At 44.3% G+C, this 16189-nt stretch overlaps 1 protein-coding gene across 1 annotated transcript in view; it reads left to right on the top strand.

Annotated features, from left to right (window-relative positions):
* Positions 1-16189, top strand: part of LOC142591079 (uncharacterized) — a 298478-nt gene that overhangs the window by 18822 nt on the left and 263467 nt on the right. Inside the window, exons 2-3 of the mRNA XM_075703447.1 lie at positions 8299-8442; positions 12745-12770. Of these exons, the coding sequence (XP_075559562.1) occupies positions 12769-12770 (2 nt within the window). The 5' untranslated portion in view covers positions 8299-8442; positions 12745-12768. The remainder of the gene's footprint in view (positions 1-8298; positions 8443-12744; positions 12771-16189) is intronic.

Raw genomic sequence — 16189 nt, 5'->3', positions numbered from 1 at the left:
GTTCCAATGGCATAGTGGAAAGCTTCCATCGTCAACTAAAAGCAGCACTTCGGGCTCATAACTCCATGATTACATAGACAGGGCGCCTGCCTTTGGTTCTACTTGGTCTCTGCGCAGCTCTGAAAGCAGATGCGCAGTGTTCCTCAGCAGAACTCGTTTTCGCCGCGGCACTTCGTTTACCCAGCCAGTTCTTCGCCTCGGAACCGTCATCTGCTGACCTGCAATCCTACGCCGACCACCTTCGTATTAGAATGGCCACTGTTCTACACCACCGCTTCGTAATGATGGTAGAAATGTATACATGAGCTCATCATTACTTCATAGCAGTCACGCATTTATCCGCCACGACGCTGCTCGCGCTCTTTTACAAGCTCCTAAGGACTGCCCCTTCAAAGTCCTAAGCGTGACGCAAAGTTTTTCGCACTTCTTGTAAAAGGGACAATTTCTGTCGACCGCTTGAAGCCAGCTGATCTAGACTCTGACAGTGTCATCTCCGCAACTTGAATCGCTCAACGGCACTACCTTCATAGGTAGGGTAGGGGGGGGGAAGCGATGTAGTGGACAGAACTCATAGAGCCCCATATTAGAAGAACAAGAGAGTGGACTAGCGCCATCAGGCCCATAGTCTCGACGCTGGTAGCCGCGACATCAACGCAGTAGTCTGTTTATTAAATGGCAATTCCTTGTGGGTCTTCTGTTTCTACAAGTGGAAAGAAAACTTGGCTGCGTGTAACGTATTTGTGGACCGGAAGTAATTACAAAGAGAAGATTTGAGAGTGAGCGAAATGCCAAAGTGCTCATAAGGGTTTCGGGAATGATGCCGAAAGTACCCCATTAGGTTAGATGAATGCCCACATACAGAATCTACACGGCTATACTGAAAACCAGAGGAGGTCCATTCTGTATCTTTGTGCGCAACATAACCTCGTTAACGTGAATACAGGGCCTAATTGTGAAGGGCAGACCACATGGAAAGCGGGAAACAAGCAATTGACCATTATTAATTGCCTGATGACAGTTTGAATTCATGAGAAGTTGAAAGAAATGATCATTGATGGGGAAAGGTATAGAACTACGCATAGGGAGGGACAAAAACTGTATCATTTCGTAAATGGAATATGTAGTTGGGGATGAGAGCAAGGAGCACAAAATGACTAGTGCAAATGCCAACGCTGAGCAAATAACAAATATAGCCAGAAGAGCTCAGGAAGGACTTTGTATGGTCAAGAAAATAGTATGAATATATTGAGGTGCTCAGTGTAATAACGACAGTAGTACAGAAAGAAAAGGAACATGGTTGTTGGAAACAAAAAAAGAAACAGAAAAGGTGGTCGAAAAGTTATCGTCGAACGAAAGAAAGCCTCCCGTGAGCACAGGCAGGCAAAAAAGCGCATTTTCCACAGGATGAAGTGGCCAGAAAATGGAAAATATACCGGGAGAAAAAGCGATGGTTCAAATATTGGTTCAACCAAAGATAAAAGGCGAAAGCGAACGTTAACTGTCAGAAATAGGCGAGAAAGGAATGCCGCCCTAAGAATATTTTGCAACCACACAAACTGATTAGACAGGAAGACTGCAACGATACAACATATTCTAGATAAAGATGGAAACAAAATGCAAGAGGACGCGGCATCAAATTACATCCGAAAAATAACAGCGGAATCTTTCCTAGGCAATGAAGAGGTTATAATTTAAAAAAAGAGCATGAAAGAGGAAAAGGAGCTGGTGCTGACAAAAGTTAAGCGGGAAGAAAGCCAAAGAGAAAATTCTTAAGCGCACAGCCACAGGCGAGGTTCTCGTTAGGCTGATTATTGAACTAGGTCCAAAAATTAAAGAAGCTCTTTTAAAAGCAGTAGAAAAAAAATTTAAAAGGTAGAAGAATACCAGACAGTTGCCGACAAAATATAGTGAATTTAATTTATAAAGGTGAAGGGGAGAAAGATGGAATTCACTCGTACAGACCGTTGACCATCTGGTCGGTAATGCACAGGTTAGCAATGCCGGCACTTAAATTAAAGCTGCAAGCATGGACAGAGAATATTGAAATATTGGGATTACTTCAGAATGTCTTAAGAATAGGTAGGCGTCTGGATGATAACTCATTTCTCCTTATTCAGATAATAACAATATCCAAAGGGAAACCGTTATATGTGACCTTTTATGACATTGAAGGAGCGTATCACACGTACACCGCTACATTTTGTGGGATATTCTGGAAGGGCAAGGCTTCGGCGACGATTGTTTACCACGTTTGAGATAAATTTACCTAGACCGTTTGCGTTGAAAGGAAATGGATGAGAATCGACGAGAAAGTTGATGTCAACAAGGGACTGATGCAGGGGTGCTATTTATCCCCACTGCTGGTTATGATGCACATGGTGCGAATGGAAAGGGCGCTAGAGGAAAATAAGAGCGGGTTTAATCTCTCATATAAACAAACGGGTACAATAATACCGCTGCACCTTCCGAGCTTGTTTTATGCGAACTACATTGTGTTGCTAGCTAACAAGCAAAGTGCTATCCAACGTCTGGCTAATATCTGTGGACACGAAGGCGACAATGTAGGTCTGTAATTTAGCGTTAAAAATCTGATGTTATGGTATGCAAAAAAACTGTGAGCAGACAGTGTCAAATAAGGGCCAGGAAATACCACTATTACAATAAAAAAATACCATAGTATATGGAAACATCAAGGCAATAGATGTGTGAAAACACAGGAAAAAACAACAGCAACGGGGCAGAGAAATGCGTCCATAATGTGGTGTTCTTCCAAGGAAAGCACGCAAAGGAATTTCTTTATTCCATGGTCAATGTGCCTGGCGACTGCCAGCACAGCTGGGCCGCCAGCTGTGATAAACCGGGAATGCGTGCGCGGGCTACGCTCTGCTCCGTGGTATATAATGCCTTATCAAAGGGGCGTGTCGCAGTAGCACACGTGTCGGTTATCGGTAGATGTGCAGCCACTACACATAATGAAACACAGAGGGCTATGGTTGTACAATAGGTAAGAGGTGCTCCGGGGTACATGGGAAAGTGTAATGGTTCCAGGATATTTGGAAATGCTGTTGTTTGTTTGTTTGAAATCAGGGGTACCATCAGGACTCGAGGGTAACCAAAGGCCAGTGGGACGCTTCGCATCGGGCGCTCAAGGGAATCCTACAAATGAATCTGTGCAGGCTGTTATGGGCTCGATAATCTGTGAAGTGCGATGGTCACAGTAAAATTGATTATGAGAGTTGCTGAGGAATCTGGATGAACTTAAATAGGATGGGAGAGTTTTCAGTTATTTCTACTGGAAAAGCATTGATTCACAGCGGACGAAATGAACTAGGAAGCTTACCAGCACATATGCGACCGCTATGGTGAGTAAGAAGGCAGAAAATAAGGCGAAGCAGAAAGTCACAGAGGCTGAGGGAATCTCATGGGCAACAGAAATTGAAAAGAAACCTGCTGTGAGTAACTACTTAAGAGGCAAGAACGAAATCAGGAACGAAACAAGTTAATATAACTCAAAGCTACGCTTATTACTTTTCGAAGCGAAATCAGGGTGCCTTTGAACTCGAACTTATAAACCGAGAAATAAAGAAGAAGATGCATGCTCTTGCTGCGGTAAAGCTAGGGAAACAACTGGGCATATTGCATTAGAATTCGACGATATCTGGCCAGCGGTCGATTTAAGCATCTATGACCTCCTTGAGTCCTTGGGTTCAGCAAGAGCAAGGGTGAGTAAGCGTGTCTGCAATATAGATTAGTAAGTGGTGGTAGGAAGGTCGGTGAAAAAAAAAATCGGGAAACGACAAAGAACCGAGTCCCGCAAAAACAAATGTTAAATTTTGGTTATGTGAGTTCATCGCGTTGTGGCCATTTATTGTGCACTCCTTCATGATATGTATATTATCACCATCATGGGTGTGGCCCTCTTCATCCTGCGTTTAGGCGCATCATCATAGCTGACAGTGCCGAGTCCCCTTCGCCGCGTCTCTCGGCCTCAGTAAAGGTCGGCTTTTACTCTGACGTCACAGCGTTCGTTTTTTCCTTTTCATTTTCTTTCGTGTTTAACGTAGGTAGGACATTAGGCAATATTGTAACAATAGCTTGGTGGCGCAACCTACCGCTCCCTTCTAAAGCGAACGCTCATACCATCAATCCATCCACCCATTGCGGCCCAGGCAAGAGGCCACGTTTGTGCAAGAAAGCTAGGCTTCGTGTATAGCGTTCGCCGGCACCATTTGCCGGTAAACGTTACGGTTACATGAGCTGTAGTTTCCGGGAAGCTGCGAGGGATCTTTGAATGCTAATATGTTCCAGTCTTAAAGGCGAAGTTTGAGCGTCCTCCAAATGTTTCACGAAAAATAGTAGGCGGCTGTTCCGATGTGCTTCGTGGAGCAGGCCTAATTTGGGAGACAGAGACTCCTCCGAGGGCAGCAAGAAAGGAATGGCACAATCAACCCACACAAACACGCATTGAAACAAACGAAATGCAAGTGCGTGGACAAAGGGCATATTGAAAAGCAAGACCAAGAGTCCCTACAAAGCGTCAGACCGACTACCACAGCGCACTCAGAGTTTGAATAGTGGAGACAGCAGGCTATATATTGCAGACTGATATTTGTAGGCTGGTTCACAGAAGCCAAACACGTGTTGTTAAGAGGTCCCCTCACGCGTTCGCATTCGACCGGGTCCCTCCCACAGCTGTTGGCCTTCCAAACGCTCATGCCCCACCCAAGCCAACGCGCCTTCTTCGCTCCACTTCTCAGCTCCACTTGTTCAGCCGACTTGGTCTCTTCCCATTCTGTAGGATGCTTGAACCACGCGTTATCTGGTGATTTGCTCCGCGCTCCCTTAACGCAATAGCTTTAGATGCCCCGTGTCGGAGATAAGGTGTGGCAGTCCCGCGTTGAGCGTCGACCGTCCTTTACATAAATAGCTTTCCAAATCACGCATACCCCACCACTTTTCTCTCACAGAAGTTGCTCATACCTTGTCTTTCATTCTGTAAAAAAGTTTTTTTTTTAAATTTTGAGAATGACATCACAAAACAAATGTCATGAGAAACACCGACTGCCCATATAATTTATTTTAGATATTATCAGACTGAAATATTAAAGTGTGAAGGGATGACGGGAGATCGGCCACGCAAGAAGCGGCGTTTCAACCAGAAAGCTCGCCTTCGCGTATAGCGTTCGCCGTCAGCGTTTCCCGGTAAACAATATAGTTAAATAAGCTGCAGTTGCCGGGAAGCGCGGGTAGTAGTAAGGAATCTTTGAGAGCTATCCCGTTCCACTCTTAAAGGCTGAACTAAAGCGTCTGCCACAATTTTGTGACATTTGCTTGCCCGTAGTTTCTTATTCGTTTTTTTTTCTGTGCCACGAACGCACGTGCAGCGAGGAATCGAACGGTGCACGACCCGCGGTGCTTACACTTCTATATTTTCAACGTGCTTCGTCGTCGTTTTAACGCGATAGCGTTAAGGAGCTCGTGTCGCGGAAAAGCCGGTGTCGTCGGCGTCGCTGTCGGTGTCGGCGTCCGCGGCGTTGGCCGTGAGTGATGAATCACGGCAGGCACTTCATAAATAAAAAGCAACTTCCAAGATGGGCTGGGTGGGAATCGAACCAGGGTCTCCGGAGTGTGAGACGGAGACGTTACCACTGAGCCATGAGTTTTTTTTTTCTTTATTTCCAATGTGACAACACAAAATAGAGAAACCAACACAAAAATGTTAAATGCGCCAACCAGTAGCTTGTTGACGCGACATTGCTAAAAATGTTTTAATGACACTAGGTCATTAAGTACAGGATACCATGTTGGCTGTTCGTCCTGGGACTGGTACACATCTCGGATATAGGCAATGCTTTCAATGAAGTTTTCTCTTACCGAGCTTACAATAGGATCTGCATGTCTCACAGCCATTCTTGTTTTCCACATGCTATGCATGCTTAATACCATGAACATGTCATAGGGCACACCCCCGTCATTGTTAACCGCAAGAAAGTTAATTCCATATGGTGTGAGGGGCAAATCTTTTTTCAGCGTTCTCTGGAGGACATCCCAATGAAAAATTGAATCTAAACAGTCTAGGAATATATGTGTTACTGTTTCTGGCTTGCGGCATAAAATGCAATCAACTGACCCGGGAAGAAAAAAGCCCTTTTCCTGCAGCCAGGGTTTGACTGGTAGCGTGCCACTATGGAGTTGAAAAAAGAAAGTTTTCACAGACGACCGAACCGGCATTTTTTTAACTCTCTTTAAAACATCCTTACCCGGACCGACAGAAAAAATGGCTCGATATAAAGGTACTGGAAGCATCACGTCACGGAGATCTTTGTACAATTGTTTCTTTGATACTATAATGAGATAATCAAAAGAGAAACGTACTCGAAGAATCTTGAAGGCACTTACAACTTCGCGTAGATACCCGCACAAGCCGCTTCCAGTAACGCCACACGATGACACAATAAACTCGGGGAGAACATTCTGCAGTCTCACTTGAAGCACTGCTCGTAAAAATGGGTCATGCTGGTCCCGCAAGAAAATAAACCTTGAGACAATCTGCCTCAGAAAAAGATGAGCTAAGCCAAGCCCTCCTGCTTTCAGTGAGTGAAATAAGTTGAGACGACTTGTGCGTTCCCATGTTGAATTCCATACAAACGATGCAAGAATTCTATGGAATTTCTGCGCACTAGTTCGTGACATAGCGAGCACCTGCAACACATACCAAATTCGCGCAACAAGGAACGTATTGCAAATAGTTGACCTGGTAAATATGGATAAATTTTTCCCGCCCCATTTCATAGTTTCCTGGCGCATTCTCTCAGCTTCTTCTCTCCAGTATTCTGTAGGCTCATCATACCAGTTTAAAGGTGCTCCTAGGTATTCGATGCTTCAAAGTGGTACAAAAGCGCCTCTAGTGAACGCGGTGTTGCCTTAGAAACGAGCTGTTTCTCAGGCTCAGGCGTGCGTCGCTTGCTCAGGCGCACATTTCGTTGTCGCGCCGAACGCTGCGTTGCTCGACTCTCACCGCGTCCGATGCGGGGCGCGTAGTCGCTGCGCCGTGACCCATTGTCTTACACCACTTGGCGGGTCTACGGGAACGCTGTCGCGTTCCACTCTTGGAGGCGAAGCTTGAGCGTCCTCCAATTTTTCAGTGCGTGGCTAGGCACACTTCACTACAGCCGCGTGCTTGTCGTTTGGTGTCACCACACTATATAATAAATTTCAGATGAGAAGAACAGCTGCAATTGTTTCTACTGACTCATAAGATGCACAATTTAGGCTGCAAAACTTTGCCTGTGGTACAGGCAGGAAAGGATAGCGGGATAATGAGCTTCATTATATCAATAAAACGAAAATTGATGCGTATTAAACAGCGATAAAAACGACATAGCTACGCTACGATGTCAAAGTATCCTTGCAGCATCCTGGCTGATCGAGGACAAAAGAAATAAAAGCTTTGTTTTAACCATAGAAGTATCAGACTGTTGATATATGTTCCCGTTGGAAGATGCACTTCACAAAGCTTTTATTTGGAGTTGTCTTGGAGTTGTCTGTACCGTACACTGAGAAATGCGCCCTTATTTTCAGTCAAGTTCATGTCCACATTAGGCATCTTGATTACACGTATCTTGTATCCTCCGACCTAAACACGTTGGCTGAACTTACGACACCATTATTAACCGCACTATCTTCGTCTGCACACCACTTCGCACGGCAGTGCCTCCGCTGCTGTAGTTCCATAAAGTACTAGTTGTTCTGATGTCTACCATAATATCAGCTAGGTCCTTTTCCTGTCAAATCTATGCCACGGTTTTCTTGTATCTTCAGGTTATATGTAAGTGTCTTCGTTCGATCGCGTGTTACACTGTCCATAGCATCTCAGGATTGCAAACCCTCAATTCGTTATAATAGACATAATGTGCTTATTGTTTGCAAAAGTTTCGAATAACGTGTTGGTGTGCATGTCGTGATATTCGAGTTCTGCGACAACGGACTTTTTCGTTCTGAATTAATTTCTTTTTCTTGTGGTCCTGGGCTCTAATGGTTACTGCACTACATAAATATCAGCACCATGAAGGTGGCATGAAGTTCTCCGCCAATATTTCAAGCAAGTGTTTTTGGCGTGGACGCGTTTTTTAAGCCCATACCCGTAATCATCAATGCCCGATGGCAACCGCCAATTTCCTTATAACTTCGTTCCACAATAAATGCTTCGGTGGCTCCGCATACACGTAAGCTTGTATCCCGAGTTTCCTTTATGCTCGTAACCAGTATGCTAGCACTAATAAAATATTGCGTTTGCAGCCTGCATACAGCACCGATACCCTTTACCTCGTGGGGCTCTCTGCTGATTTGTTCAATTGGAGGCTAACATGCGTAAGGACAAACTATACAAGTGGGCAAGACGAAGTGATCAATCGGAATCTGGTTTTCAACTATACGGAAAGGGTGAGCAAAATATATTTTGTCTATTACAGCACTGCTTTTGTTATTATTGCAGGAATGGCTTGCGTTATTATTCCCCAGTTGTTCCTATCAGCGCATCGTGCTCGGTAGTGCGCCCTTCCCGCCCCCTCCCCCACACCGCTTCATTTAATATTGGAAAACCATTCAATGGCAGTTGCATCGCAGCAATGAACAGTAAATACGCTTTCCATAACATAAAATATATATTATAGATTAGTGTATTCTCAGGAGCATTGCTAATATATGCTCTCAAAACAAAAGGTTTGAAAAAAATTTAATTCTGGCATTTTACGCGCCCAAACCAACGATAATTATAAGGCGTGTAATAGTGAAGGGCTCCGAATTAATTTTGGCCACCTGGGGTTCTTTATGGCTACTTAAATTTAGATACAGGCGAGCGTTTTTCCATTTCAAACCATCAAAATGCGGCGCTTCTGCCGGTGTAAAATCAGTGACCTCGAGCTAAGCAGCGTAATGCCGTATCCACGGCGCTACCATGTCGCGTGGTGATACGGAAAAAATCACCGCCCGAGCACTGTGTACAGATAGTTAACAAGCGAAGCTGAAACGTGTGGCCCCTGCTTTGATTACTGGGTTAATCCCGACGGTTCATTAAACGACGGCTTGCTAGGCTGCCGGATCCTCAGTATGAATTTGCTGCTTGCGCTCGGCTACACGAGCCTGTTCTTGTGCCTGGACTGCAGCATCGGCATGGCCTAGACGACCGAGTTCCCGGTTCTGCTCGTGGCGTTGCTGATCGAAAGTTGCCTGCTCCTAAGAGTACGTATCACAAGTGGCGTACTCATTTCGTAGGCACAGAGAAACTGGTGCGTGCGCTTGGCTTCGACGGGGAGCAACGACGTCAGTACTCACGCAGCTAATCCATCACCACCTGCATATCACAAGGCCTTTTCGCTCCTATCCATGAGGTCATGTTACCTAGGCCGACTGCCATGGAATCTAATCAAAATTCTCCCGAATAGGCAACAGTGATTTCGACGTCATCGCTTTTATAACGCCAGCCTTGTCAGTGGAAATTTAGGGCCGGGTAGTGTGACGCCACGGATTGTAGTGAACCGTTCTTGTGCTATAAAGTGGTGTTGGGTAATCGATCACCTTTCTTTCTCTCTTTTTTTTTGCACATGCGTATAGGATAGCACCCAAAGAGTTTTCAGAATACTGGCGGCCGACATACTGAGAGTCGGACGAATGAGCTAGCCATATACAGCTTGGCTGCAGAACGTGACCGGGGTTTGCAAGCAGGATGCACGTGCCCACATCGTCTGTCTGTCCTGCGAAATCGGAAAAGTGCAAGAAACACCGCGTCAAAGTGAACTGCACACATTAAAGATGCATTTATATGGCGAACAAAGCTGAATTCTGAATACTGGAAGATTGCCCCGTTCCGTAAGGAATAGAAAATGGTTGTCGTCAAATCATTCAGGCACTGTCTACTGGCAATTGCCGGAGAGCATAAATTTATTTGCCTAAAATGAAGCTTTCTTGTGGGGCAGTGTAATGTTATCGAGCCATTTCAGCACGTATACGACATCGCTCTGCCAAATCGTCTTTGCTGAGGATCAGTTTTAGCGGAATTCTTAACCTTGCGTTCTACGCCGATGCGCTTTTAGACCAACCACTGCAATCTAGTAAGCGGAAACAGATCAATTGCAGACGCCAGAACCACCTTCCTTATCCAGTTATGTGTACCCTTCTGCCCTTTGAAACCCTATCCCCTTGAGTGTGTTTCTCGCCTCTTGTAACCTCATTATGAAATAAGGATGGCTCAATGTAGGCAATGTTATTCCTTTTTAAAGCAAAGAAAAAGTGACGTCCTATAAACGCAGAGAGCATTTGATCGGGCTCTTCAGACAACGCCATGGGTCTCCGTCGCATACTTGCGTCGGCGGTTTCGCAAATTCGACGTCAGGAGATTGGAATAAAACAGATCGGAAGCGTTTTACATGAAAGGGCCCCAAAATACATTCACGAAGTTACTTAGAGGTTCACGTACACTTTGACGGAACTAGCCTACATTCTGTACCGTGCCACCTGCAGCACAATATACGAAGGGAAGTCAAAAAGTCAAGGGTCTTTGGAAATTTCTCGCACTAGGGTGTGGTAACACTCCTAGTTTCCAGCGCTAAGTTAGTGTCGTCTGCAACACTTCTATGGGACGTATCACTTTCATTTCCGTGTTAGTCGTTAGAATGTAGAAGACCTTTAAACTTCACAGCCTCAAGTAAAATTTTTGCTTGGGCTAGTTGGTTCATGCTTGAAGTAGTAAAGGCAAGGCGCAGAAGACGAGGACTCAAGAAGAAGAACACAAATGACAAGACCGGCGCCTTAGCTCTGTTGAAAGAAAGGGCCCAATGTAGAAGAGCGCAATGCGCCGGTCCTGTCGTTTGTGTTCTTCTTCTTTAGTCCTGGTCTTCTACGCCTTTCTTTTACTACTTCACAGCTTCATTGTCGATCTGCACCAAGGACGAAAGCAGAGCAGTGATTCGCTTTTTGTTTGCGGAAGGTGTTAAATCAGGGGAAATTATTAGTCGAATGCAAGCGCAGTATGGTGACAGTTGTTTATCGCGAAGCAAGATCTACGTATGGATAGTGCGTTTAAAACAGGGAATAACTTCTTTACGTGACGAGGAACGATCGGGCAGACCGTCGACGTCAACGACTAAGGGCATTTTGAAAGACTTTGAAGGTACGGTGATGAAAAACAGACAAATCAAATTAGACGAAATCACAAATACTTTACATATAAGTCATGGTTCAGATTATTCCTTCTTACTGGACAGGCTAAATTTTCGGAAAGTTAGTGCAAAGTGGGGCCCCGATATAATGGTCAGCACACCATAAGGCACAAAGGTTGAACATCTATCTTAAGGATTTGGCACGTTATCGTCGCGAGGAAGATGGATGTTACACCAAATCGCCACTGTAGTTGATACTTGGGTACATGATCAAGAACCAGAAAGTAGGCTTGCGAGCATGCTTTGGGAACGTTCTTCATCACCAGAAGTTAAGGAATTCAAAGGTGAACCACCAGCTGGTAAGATTGTACTAACACTATTCTGCGACATGGAAGTTGTGGTAGCCGTTCATTTCACCCCAAGAGGCAAAAAAATGAACATTGAGAACTATGGTGATGTGTTGCGAACTAAACTGAAACCCAAGTACTAAATACTAGAGTTACTCATTACTAGGGTACTAGGTACTAAGTACTGAAACCTTAGTACGAAGGCCGAGACCATATTACTCGCTCAATATTTAGGAGTAGATGGTGTTTTAGTTTCACTGACACGTGCACTATGGCACAAGCTCGTGATAAAGGCGCGCTTTTAAGCTGTGGCTTTAGCAACTCAGCGCCCACATTAAGGTGTAATGTGGCGAAACGTTAACGATTTGCACCTGTGGCAAATTTATTACACCAGCCTTGTACTTTTTTATGCTTTTGTGCTGTTACATCTTCTTGTATGCATTGTTATTGCGTTCCTTTCTTACCATAGCATTCATTTTATCCTTACAATACCATCCGTGTCACGGCTTGGGTGCGTCTGTCGATTCTTAGTGGATTAGTGTACCGATGCTGGTTTAAGATTACGCTTTCGTCCTCGTGTGCAAAGTGCCGTCAGTAGCCTGAACAAACAACGTTAAAATGGTTTATTTATTTTTTAAATGAAGTGTTCCTTGCTGCACAGGATGCATAAGTGTCTTTGGCGTTGAGAACAATTCCGGCAAACGGAGAATATTCACAACTTCTAGCTTACTTATAAACAGAAACGCCGTTTCTAGGAAGCTTTCCTGGCGCTTTCCGCTAAACTTTCTTTTGCCCCCTTTTGTCTGAATCTTTGTCGAAAGCAAACGTTTTTTTGAAACTGCTCAAGAGCTGCTACGCACACCCATACGGTGTACATTTCAAGTTTGCGTTGTGATAAAAATACTCGGGAAGCAAGTCGTTCATTCCTATATACGTAACTGCCTTGTGAAACCAACGCTGTAGGACGTGCTTGGGGAAAAGTGCAGACAGGTAAGGAAATAAGTACTGCCCAACGAGCCAGGCGCCCCACAATCCGGCAAATCAAATAAAAGAGCACAACGTGCTCGTAATTGTCTAGCCAAAGGTTTAAAGGTGTGTCCGTTGGAGATTGCAAGTATAGCGAAACTCGTGCCTCTCAGTGTAGCGGATGGCGTAATTTTTTTTTACTTGTTACAAGAAAGTCTGAAAACACAGTGAAGATAGCTTATTCTATTTATGTATTTGTTTAATATTTTTTGCAGTTCAATGAAACTCCCGAAGTAGAAATGTACGTATGCTTCATTTAAAATATTATAACATTTGGCACCCTTGTATGTTGTTGCGAGTTAATAAACACGTGTGACTGTTGATGTCACTCTACTCTTGTAACATGATATCACATCATTAAGAACCAGACTATGTTTCAGTGCTAGCGCCATCACGACAAGGGCTCAGGCAATGTAAAATAAAATGCATTGGCGCCGACGCATTGATGAATGAAAAAGAAATAAAATGCAAACATAATAAAGGATATGATTGTGCCGACGACAGTTTAAATCAATCGAATCAGCACGTGGGAATGTTATTTGAAGACTGAAATTTTTCAAGTTTTTGTTTAGGTGTGGGATATTACAACTACAGAAAATACAGTGATTTGCTGCATACCCTAAAGCCTACCCAAAATGTGTCATGTCGGAAGGAAAGCTTCGGTGGGCCCTCACCGCATTACTGCTACCGCGCATTTTGCAGCTTTTTACAGCGGTTTCGTCGTCGGTGCGACAACAAAAGGAGACACATCTGCTCAATCGACCAGGGGGAGCTCATCTTCTGCCAGTTGTACTAACCAAGCCTACATATTCGTAGAATACAAAACACTCGCACAATTTAGCCCTCGATTACAGTCTTCCCTCAAACTTTCTTGGTAATGTTCAATGGATCCCTTCCTCCATTCCTTCTTGCCAGTCATGCGTAATATTTACGTTCAACATTTATGTTGCTTTTGGCTTGGCATAATGCCTTCCTGGCCGTTTGTTGCTACAAAGACCTCGTCATTCTGATTAACCACACGAGTCCATGTCCTGGCGATGTGCGTCTGATTAGCATCGCTGAGCTCATGTCGTGCTCTTCAATCCTTATGGCACAAACTTAAGCTGGAAACCTGTAAATATGATTGCGAATCTGCCATATTCGCTTTGGTAAAATAACGATTGTGGGAAAATTTTCTTCCCGGTAGAAATCAATTTGGGAGAGTTCCGTAAGAGTTCCAAACTCTGCATCAAGTGAATTTTTCAGTTGTGACAACCCGCAGAGAATGTTAATTCACTGTCAGGCCTTTGTATCATTACTACTGCCGACCTAAGGAGAAAATAGATTCTTCAATAGTGCGAAGCTGTAGCATTTCTTCCACACACTAAGCACGAGTCTTCATGTGGCCTGTGGGAAAGAGTACTCTGAGAAGCGTATATAGTGCTCATTACTCAAAGGGAGTTTAAGTTTGAGAATGATCCCTTTTTGTGTTTTACAAACGGTAGCGATGATTCTTACGATGGGAACCTGAAGAGACGACGACCGTTTCACGTCTTATTACAATAATATTGCAATAACAACTTTGGCCACTCTTTTCACTTTCTTCACACCCATGCAACGCCATGATTACCGACTTTTGTTTTTGTTAACTTGCACTAGCATATATTGACTTAGTTGACACACCTCTTGCCATACCTTCTGAAACGTGGCCAGAAGAATGACAAGGCAAGGCTATTATATATGTTTTTCACTCCTTGATGTCTATCCTTAAAGAAACGAATTCTAGAACATTCAACACTGGCCCTTAGGTCTCTTGTGTAACTGTGTGCGCTTTGCTTCTCTAACCCAAAGTACGTACAAAACACAATCTCCAAGTTTGAACTTATATGTTTTATAACTGCTATGTCGTTTAAGGTGTCCTTGGAAATTTTTAGAAGAGGCATTGAGTGCCTTCTTCTTTCGCTGATGCCCTCCATCTGCTGCTCCAATCTTTACCATAATGGCTTTAGGCACTATACGTTGAAAAATTGCTGCTGAGCAACTGGCGGACTTTTCTTCAGACCTCGGAAATCTGATGGGATACATCTGAGTCTGTGTCATTCTTTTTCCATGCATAATTTGGTGATCACCAGAAGTCTACATATTTTGCCTTTCCTTGTTAATTTGATTCCTTGTTAATTCCATCTATGTAATGCACATTTATCTGACTCGTGGTAAATTCAGGAGTGCAACTATGAGCGTGCATTCCACCTGGGATGCTCCCACTGTCATAATCGTCCCTTGGCACCAACAGGTAAACAAACATTTGTTGTATGGTGCTCAGTTTTAGTTCTTCGCCTCAAGTAGCCATGCTATTTCTGCAGCTGACCAATAGAACAGAAGGCTGCTCATATGACAGCTCTCCGTCTTTCATGAAGCACTTTTTCACGAGTGCAATGCGAATAATGAGACACAATAAAGAGAAACGCAGAATCAGCTAAGTTTGATAAAGCATTTTAAGACCCCAACATTTGCTAGTGTGGCAGAAATAATTTGATTATAGAAGGCAATATGAAGGCCAGATTTTGAGTTTTCAATTTCGCTCCTTCCCCTCAAGTTCGGTTTCAAATTGATGTTACGCCCTTCGGGCGTTTGTTGTACCAGTAAAAATTGTTTAACCTTGCTAGATTTGGTGTTTGACGCCTTCAGGATACAACGGAATCCAGATTTACTAAAATAAATGTTCTAAGCCACAGCAGATGAAGTCGAAACTCAGGATATCACGGTTTCATAATTAGACGGATTACATGTTGCGCATGAAAGTGAGCTAAAGGCGGGGATGGGCCATCAAAACAATGCGCTTCGTGTTTACAATTTTTTACAGTCACTATTCATCGAAAATGGTGAGGTGTTTCATACGTATACACAGAAAAAAAACATACCAAAAACATGGCAAAGAAAACAAACGAGCAAGTATTCGCGACAAGGTACCTGAGACGCCATAACAGCTACGGAATTCTGTCATTATACCCTGGTATAAAAGGCCGAGACGTTCAAGCACTTCTGAAGAGGCGCATGTAGACGTTACCACTGAGGCAGTCCTCACCAGATAACGTATGCCGACGTAGGTGTAGCGCGTTGGGCTGTATGCAGATGGGCAACGACCAGATGCCCTTTCAGCATTAGGCAGCCCAAGTGGTGAAATGGCTCTCAAGGCACTGCAAAGACGTGGATTTTACACACTTGCAACGTTCGCCAACCACGGCCTGCGAGAGGGAGCTTGATGTGATGTATGTAGCCAGGTGGGAGCGTGTGGCGACCTTGAGCCCCGCACTGAGCACCCTGCTACTTACGTGCCCTGCATACCATTTTAACCCTCCCGCCACGTCTTCCAAGCTTGTCGTCTCCGTCTTACTCTTTTCCACCGTGAAGTCTGATGTTTGGCTGAACTTAGCAGGGACTCTCCTGCCGCAGATTCACATCGTCTGCTTCCTCGATAAATTTTAGTTACAGCACATGCAACGCCGTTCTATCTATCGGCGTTCCGTTCTTTCGGCCAACAAGGAGTGTATCCGTGGAGATCACGACAAATGGTAGCCGAAAAATGCTTCTCTGCTTGAAACATATCCTAACTGTTGCTTTTTTCTGAAGGCACGTCGTTGCGGTGACGTGCACTTCACAGTAGGACGTCATAATTAACGC

This window comes from Dermacentor variabilis, chromosome 8, assembly GCF_050947875.1.
Source record: "Dermacentor variabilis isolate Ectoservices chromosome 8, ASM5094787v1, whole genome shotgun sequence".
In the NCBI taxonomy this organism is placed as follows: domain Eukaryota; kingdom Metazoa; phylum Arthropoda; class Arachnida; order Ixodida; family Ixodidae; genus Dermacentor; species Dermacentor variabilis.
Note: the sequence above shows the minus strand (reverse complement) of the source record. Positions and strands in the feature narration are given on the sequence as shown.